Source organism: Benincasa hispida, chromosome 3 (genome assembly GCF_027475165.1).
Source record: "Benincasa hispida cultivar pf3 chromosome 3, pf3_genome.v1.1, whole genome shotgun sequence".
In the NCBI taxonomy this organism is placed as follows: domain Eukaryota; kingdom Viridiplantae; phylum Streptophyta; class Magnoliopsida; order Cucurbitales; family Cucurbitaceae; genus Benincasa; species Benincasa hispida.
Genome location: NC_143480.1, coordinates 17,683,380 through 17,692,397, shown reverse-complemented (window position 1 = coordinate 17,692,397; position 9,018 = coordinate 17,683,380). Strand labels below are relative to the sequence as shown.

At 29.0% G+C, this 9,018-nt stretch overlaps 1 protein-coding gene across 1 annotated transcript; it reads left to right on the top strand.

Annotated features, from left to right (window-relative positions):
* The first annotated feature begins 1,919 nt into the window (after nt 1-1,919).
* LOC120074699 (chaperone protein dnaJ 11, chloroplastic-like) lies at nt 1,920-3,172 on the top strand. The gene has a single exon (XM_039027913.2). It carries the CDS (start codon nt 2,202-2,204, stop codon nt 2,688-2,690), a length of 489 nt encoding a protein of 162 aa, XP_038883841.1. The 5' UTR covers nt 1,920-2,201; the 3' UTR covers nt 2,691-3,172.
* The last annotated feature ends 5,846 nt before the right edge of the window (nt 3,173-9,018 follow it).

Genomic DNA, 9,018 nt, shown 5'->3' with positions numbered 1-9,018 from the left:
TTATCTTTTGTCAAAATTAAAAAAATATATATATTTGTCGCAATTAAGAAAATAAAAGAGAAGAGAATTACACATTTTTTAAGAGTAACAAACTTTTAAAATGTCACTGTCATTATACTGAATATGTTAAATGTTTAATATAGATTTTCCTTCGACTCTATTTAAAATTTTAAACTAAAGTAAATATAACCTTTAATTTAATTGACATAAAATACATACATTACTCTACATATACTAAAAAAATTAGATATGAGTTGTCCACTCCTAATTTAATTATTTTATCCTTTCACATAATTTTTAAGTGGGTTTTTTAATACAATAATTACAGAGATAAGAATCGAACCTCCAACATCTAAGAAATAAAGTTATATCAATTAGTGTTTTCGAACCCTCTCTTTTAAATTAAGAGTGTATGTTCCCGCGCGAATCTCGGCAATCACTTGTTCTGATTCTACATATTGATCGTTTTGAACTAAAAGTAAACTTTTTGGTGGAATAGTGACGTTATGTATAATATCCTCACTCTCAATAGTTACATACAAGTCTATATAACATAAAAAAGCAGGATGCCCATGGCGTGTACGTGTGGGATGAACCAAATCCTCATTGAATTTGATTTTGCCATTAGAAGGAGCTCTGTTGGGCTAGCACCTTAATAATATGTAAATATGTTTTTTTAGATATTAGGTTTTTAATTTTAATGACTTAATTTGTATTAAACTTCAAGATCTAAAATTTTATTATAAATATCTCTCTAATCAACACCCTCAACACAAAATTTTTAATCTTTTCTACTCTTTACTTTCTCGCATTTCTCTTGCTCCATTAGCCAAAAGAAAGAGCTGCTATTTATTATAGAACTTTGAACTCAAACTTCAAGCACATATCTTTTAAAAGAAAGCGAGATATTATCCCTATCCAATCCTATTTTAAAAAGAAAATATTTGTAATTATTTTTTCATATATACTAAAATTATAGATTACAAATATTAATTTGATTATTCATTCAATTTTAAGTCATGCACTTTCAAATGGTCTAATTTTAATCCATGTACTCCTATGAAATCTTGAATATACTCTAACAAATTTATTGATGAATTTCTCAAAAAAAGAAAAATGTATATGAATATTTTAACAATAAATTTTAAAAACATATTCACGTATTTTTCTTACAAGAAAATTATTATTATTATTTAATTAATTTTGGTAAAAGGTTATGAACTAAAATTGAACATTTATAAATACGAAATCCCAATGAAAATCCAAAATAGTATTTTGACCAAATAATAATTAGGAGAAAATACATCCTTGATTCCTAGATTTTGGATCTAATTTCTATTTGGTTCTTAAGTTTCAAAATATCAAGTTTTGAATTTTGTTTCAATTTAGTCCATAGATTTTAAGATTTATTTTTATTTTTTATTTTTTACTAAAAACTCATTTTCCGTCTTTACTGTCAATGTATTTTAAGAAATTTAAAATAATTAAACGAATTATAATTACTTAAGTTTCATTATTTTTCATTCCATTTAAAACTAAATTAAAATTTCATCTCATAATTAATTTAAACTAATTAATAAATATCAACGTCTTTCTTCAACAATTGAAATATATTATTTAAAACAAAAACTCAAATCTCATAAACAAAAATCATAATATTTTAAAATTTAAGAAAATTATAATCGACATCAATTTAATGATTAAATATGTAAACTTTATAAACTTGGAAAACAAATAAAAGCTAGACTAAAAAATTTAGGGAAAAAATATTTTTCCATAATAATTATAATGAAAATGAATCCAAGATTTTCCATAGAAAACGATTAGACAGAGAGGCTCAATCGACATGGACTTCGAAGTCGACACCGTCATCGTTCACATCCACTCCTTTAGAACCTTCTCTTTTATTTTAAGTTTTTAAATTATTATTTTTATTATTTTTTTAAAGACTTTTAACAGCCTGCATCTACAAGAACGGAAAAGCAATAAAATTGGATAAGCCAATTGCTGAGTCACCATCTTGTAGCGTGGGCCCACACCTAAAAGCCAAGGGCTTTGTATTTAACCCAGACAATGACAACTTTTAACTATGGTTAAATTTCTGACCCAACCCCGGTCCCACTCATTCCTCCACCCTTCTTTTATATAATCCCCATTCGCTCCTTCCTTCTCCATCCAAATATCCATCCCCAAATCGAAAAATGTTATCTGCCTCTTCTCCTCTTACTCTTCCGCCTCTTCCGCTCCGATCCTCCCCCCGGGAATTTACACGTGTCAGATTCCGGCCACCGCAGGCCTTCTCCTCCACCGCCACTGCTTCTTCCACTGCCTACGCCTCCAGAGAAGACACTGCCTCACCGTATCTTAACCTTCAAAGAATGGCTTCCTGCACTTCGCTTTACGAGGTCCTTGGAATCCCTTCCGGAGCTTCTTTTCAGGAGATCAAATCCGCGTACCGACGTCTTGCCAGAGTTTGTCACCCGGACGTGGCGGCCGTCGACAGGAAAGACTCCTCGGCCACCGATTTCATGAAGATCCACGCCGCGTATTCCACTCTGTCCGATCCTGAGAAACGCGCTGATTACGATCGGAAGCTTCTCCGTCGGTTTCGTCCTGTGGCGTCGGTGCGGATGGCTTCTGGTTTCACTGGATACACTCGCCGGAATTGGGAGACAGATCAGTGCTGGTAATGAGTTGACTCGCTGAGTGATTGAAGTCGAAACTGAAACGATCGGAGTTTGTGAAAAGCTTGAAGCAAATATGTGATCAGCGAAAATTAGGGCTACATATCAGAGAGCGCCGGAATCGGAATCGGAATCGCTGCTTTGATTTGTACATATAACGAAATAATCGAACCGGCGCGAATGATTTGAGAGACTTACTAGGATGTTGATGATCCATGGAGGGCGGAGGGATCGAAGCTTTTCTGCAACTCACTGGAACTGAACTAGTGACCATTCCCTTGATTACCTTGAAAACGAGGGAGATTTACTTCCAGATCTTCAAGAAGAAAATTCTAGTTCTCGAAAAATCAAAATCACCAAGTAAAAATCAGAGGAAAATTCATATATCTTTTCCTAGTTTTCCTTTGGTTATCTGTGTTTTTCTTGGCCGTGTACAGTTCCGATTTCAACGAAATAAAATAAAAAAACTCAAAAACAACATTCAGTTCTTTCTCTGCTTTTTTTCTTTGCTTTGCTTATCTGATTAAACAGATAAACGGATAATCAATCATGATTAAAAAAATTCTCTGTTTGATCCACATCTTGTTATATTTTCATCTACATATAAAATTCTCAACCGTGTCAGAAATCAGAAGAAATTTAGAGGAGAAACAGGACAAATTATTCTCTCTTATCATTAATAATCTTTGTTAATCAATCATTAAATTAGGAAATTAGAAGATAGAGTCCCCCATTTCCCTTACCAAAAAAGTTGAGGACAGAACAAATGGGTAAAAAAAAAGGAATCTTCCAATTTTGAAAGACAACTCTGAAAAGAAACCCATTAAGCAAACTGATTAGCAGACAATATTTTCTTAAAAAATTTGCTTTGTCTGATGTTGTGTTTTTTTTTTTTTTTCTCTAAAAAAGATAAGACAGAATATTAGGTTCATAGATTGAAATTGGGATTTTAAAAAAAAGTTAATTCCTGTTTGCTGGAATATAAATTGAAATTGAAATCCAAAGCTGGGGACAAAAATGAACAAGTTCACGTTCATACTTCGGTTTCAGGAAATCTTTCAATTGTTTAAGCACACAGTTTTTCTCTTCTTTCCCACCCCCCGTAAAATGCTTGCGTTAAAGTTCACATTTTTAAGGCTAAGTTCCCTGAATCATAGCTTAGTTTATGAACCTTATTATAATAACGTTTCAGAATTATTTTAATTTAATTCTTCTGAGACTTGTTAATTTGATCTTTATATAATTTTAAGAGCATTGGTTTTCGATTTTATGACTTGATCAACCTATACAGTTATTTTCGATTTTATAAATGATTTATTATTGTATAATACTGATTATATAAGCACATTAAACAATATAAAGTAAACAACAAGAAAAGGGACGCAGAGTCCCTTATATATGAAACCGTCATTCATCAGAGGCGAGCATGTCCACTGTGAAAGTTCGAATGACTTCTTTCTGTAATTTTGTGACAGTTTTAATGTTATAGATTCTTAATGATTATAGTCTTATAATCATTCGACGGTTATAGATCTAATGTTTTAAAATCATACAACTGTTATAGATCAAAAATAATTTTAGATTTAATACATTTTTCAAATTTCTCGATCATCTTGGTCTTATCTAATATGTTTACGGTTGCTTTTCTTCCTTTTGAATTTGCATTTGATCTCTGTTTTGTTGTTATCCTAGTTGTGAGTTTTGGTTTCTCTTCTCTGGCTTTCTTCTCGGTGTTTTGGGGTTTTATACATTTATGTTTTAATAATATCATCTATTCTAAAAAAAAAATTCTCGATCATTCTAAGCTCATGTCGGCAACATAATATCATCTATTCTAAAAAAAATTCTCAATCATTCTAAGCTTAGGTTAACAACATAAGATTTTTCATAACCACCTAAATAGAGATTTTTCTTTCTCTCTCTTACTTTTTATCTTTTCATTTTATTTCTTTTTCTTCTTTGTTGATATTGATTAATTTATTTAATTTTTATAAATATGTTTAAATTAAATCTGTAATTGACATATATAATTAATTTTATTAATAATAATGCTAATATAATAATTTATTCTATTACTATGAAAAAACTATAATATTTTTTAAAAGAATATGAATAACCATAATTATATTTGCTTAAATTATTTTTTACTGATAATATATATTAACATCATAAATTATTTATTAAAATTAGTAATTAGACTTTAAAAATATTAATTAATTAATTAATAATAAAATAAGTTAGTTTTTTCAATTAAACAATCTGGTACATTTGTAATTTCTAACCTGATTTAAAATCAATTAATTTATCTCAAAAGAAAGTAGATAAATTAGGCTGAAAATTGAATGGCTGTCTAAGATAGAAGTAGAAGAGATAGAGTAGCACAGAATTAATAATGTAGGCCAAACAGGAAAAGCAAATGACGAGTAAGATTAGATGATTTGATTTGGTTACGGAAAATGAAAAATCCAATGACCAATCAAATCAAGCCATGTGGACAGGCCGGTGTTCTTGTCAAATACACAATACACAATTGACCTAAAAAAGTCAACTTTAAAGGCTCCATGCTTTGGAATCAAACAATAGGACTAGGAGTAGAGCAGTAGTGGGCTCCACCCTCCACGTCGGAACACAGTGATTTATGGAAGAAAATAGTTGCCATGAGTTCGGAGGAGCTTACGGTGGGGCCGCCGCCTCCGCCTCCCCCTCCGGCCAGTTTGGCGGAAAAAAATGAGCCATAGGATTTTCAAATTTGATTTTGGATTGTTCTAAATTGGAATCCATCACTTTGGTTATTTATGATTATTGAATGAGTCACCGACACTTGGAGATGAGAGGCTTTATCTTCTTATCCTTATTCTAGAATCAAACCCCATCGGCGTCGCGTCGGCCATCCACATCCATATCTATACGTTCAAACTCTTCTTTTCTTCTTCTGTCCTGTTATTTCTAGAAATTCAACTTTTACTAATAAATATAATACAATGTAAATAAATTTACAAATATAGTAAAATTTAGATTTTAGATCATCTTCTCACAATTTTTTTTAGTACAATAATTGTGAAGATAAAGATCAAACCTCACATCTCTAGGATGAAAATTTATGCTAATTAGCGCTAAATTAAACTCACTTTGGTCTTTTGGAGGATTTTTTTTTTTAAACCTTCCATTTCTATTTCATGCATAAATATTTTCCTAAATATCTCTCTCTCTTTTATCAAACTTAAAAATCAGTTTTAAAAAATTAATTCTATATTTAATTTTCTCAAATATAAATACACATACAAATATATAAATAATTAATCTTTAATAAATTTTTTAGGAAAATTAATTGTTTTTAACTTTAGTTTTATTTATATTTATATAAATATAAATACATCACTAGCCTCAAACACCCCATAAAGGTCAATCTATAACAGAAAAATTGAAATCTAATAGTCGATATCAATGTTAATATTTGATTAATATTTGAGTGTATCTCAAAATATATTTTTTTATGCAATATTTACTAAAAGGAAAAAAAAAAAAAAGAATTTACTCAAATTATAATAGAACATTTTGTAAGGATGGACCAACATAAATGTTGTCGAAATTTTTTCTTTTTCTTCATATTTTATTTATTGGTTGTCCTACAACGACAACTTGGACCTTCGGAGTCTAGATTTCTTAGGCCAACTAATCAAGCTTCTACTATGTCTCAAAATTAAGAGGAAAGAAAAAAAAAACAAAATATCTAAATGAAATCCTTAATCTTACTAATTATAGATATTTGAGGAAGTTATAAGTTATAGAAATTGAAATTTGTTTTTTCTCAAAAAAAGAGAGAAAAATGAAATTTCGTTAAAACTTATTATTAAAAATTAAGTCTATAAATATTTCGTATCCTTATTTTTTTTAAGAGAAAATTATTTACCATCTACTTTTTATAATATTTACAAAAATTAAGTCAAATTTTCAAAACTAAAAAAGTATTTTTTAAAAATTTGTGTTTTTAAAATTTGATTAAGAATTCAACTATATTTAAGAAACATATAAATGATTATAAAAAAAATAAGAGAAAATGTGTTCATATTAAAAAACTAAAAACAAAATCATTACCAAACCAAACCTAAAATATGGAGAATCTCTTATAAGTTAAATGTTAATCTCCATGACATTTTGAATAAATAAACATGTTTGCAATTTTCTTTAAACAATGGGATAATAACAAGCTGCATATGAAAATGACAGTTTAAAAAAATAATTCTTGGATTTTTTGAAATTATTTCAAGACTTGACAAAGGAGCAGCCTCAGATTATACATTTAGCCACATAAATATTTTTATTTTTATTTATTTATTATTATTATTTTAAAGCTAACCACAGAAGTAAGGCACTCTGTTTTTTGTGGAAATTTTGCCAAAACACACACCCACAAGGTTGCTCTAATTGGACAACTTATTCCATTTTGTTCATTTGGGTCTACAACTACAACTCATACTAGACTTTATTGCTTCCTTCCAAAATTATATGATTCACTCAAATCATTAAAAATTTTCCTCTAAATTGGACAATTCAACATCTATCTTCTGTATTCCTTATAAATATCTATAGAAAATTTTAAAAATATATATATCATCAATTAATTACTCATATAAATATAAATACTAATGGTAAGATCTATAAATTAGTTAGAGAGCGAAACGAACTTGCTTATCAATTTTAAATATTTTATAGATTAATTGATTTACATGCATATGTCGTTATCGATATTTTATTGATATATCCATTAATATGTAGTAAAATTTATTTCAATATCATTATTGATATTTTAATTCTTATAAATAACTAATTATTATTATTTTCATCAATGGGAAAATCTAATCTATTATTTTCTAAAATTCGGAATTCAATGCTATTTTATTACTTATAAGTAACATCTCTTTCATCTATTTTATTAAGAGAGAAAACTATAGTTTTGGTTTCTGTTCTATTTTTCCTTTGAATTTAGTCATCTCTCGTAAAAAGATGAGTCTAAAATATTTTTTTAGTTCAATATTATGTGGAGTGGGATATTCAGACCTTTGACCTTTTAATAAATCGTTTATACTTTATATTAATTGAGTTACGATGATGTTGGAAAAATATTTCTTTTTTTATTAGGGAGAGATATATAGATTATCCATCAGGAATAATCATAATTTATTATAATTTTCATCTCTCTTAGCTCTTAGGAGATTGGGATAATTATTGATGCTACCTATTCTCTTGTTTTGTTTCTTCTTTTCTTTTTTTTCCATAATAAAAAAATAAGGCTTATGACCTTTTATATATATATATATATATATATATATATATATTATAAATAGGTAGGACGAACAAAAATTAAGTGCCCTTTTCAACAAGACGACAAACAAGAGATGAAAAACATCCAAATTTCAACTAAACATTTGTTCGTAGCGTACTTAGCAAGACAATCAACAATAGAATTACATTCTCAATAGATGAATTTAAAGGAAATAGGTTCAAATTTTGCACTCAGCCTCGAGACTTCCTCAATACAACATTCAATTTCATTAATCTGTCATATGCTTTCTATCGAAGAGATTGAATGTTGGAGATAGTCTGATTCCACAATAAGATGAGAAATTTGGAGGGAAATTGCTAATTTCAATCCTTAATCACTACAATGATTTATTATGCAGGAAGAGAACAAATCGATTCGATATTTTGAACAAACATAGCAACAATATCACCAAGAGAATTTCGAATTGTAGCGTCTAAACTGATCGGGGAAGACGAAGAGATCCACGCAACATCGACACATAAAGAATATTTTTCAAATGAAGGAATGACCTTAAATATCTGTGACATGAGATTAAAGTCAGTATTAACTCATAAGTTAATAATTGACCCCTGAAAATTTATATCTTTCCCACTCTTGTGTTTTATTTATTAAAGAAAATTGTGAAATGGGCCTTTTCATTGTTTCGTTGGGCCTTTTCTAATTTTGAAATGGGCCGTCGCAAAAAGAAAAAGGCCCAACGAAACAATGGAAAGACATAAGTGGGCTGAAAAAACTGAGCCCAAATCTGAAAATCCAACCGTCCCATCCCAACAAATGCAGCGTGACAGGAAAAAGAAATCCGACACCACCTCCTTCTTTCTCTAACATCATTATTAATAATATTATATTATGAGTGACACAAATAAATCAATGTCGTCAATAAATCCCAAATATTAATTTTAATGTTTCTAAAAATTAATTGCCAGAAAAAAAAAAAAAAAAAGAGCAAAAGGGGGTTTTGTAGGGAGCACGAAGCAATAATGAAAATGCCAGGTTGGTGATTAGCATCAG

Coding starts and splice junctions, on each gene's coding strand:
- LOC120074699 (XM_039027913.2), top strand. CDS start 2,202: ATGTTATCTGCCTCTTCTCCTCTTACTCTTCCGCCTCTTCCGCTCCGA.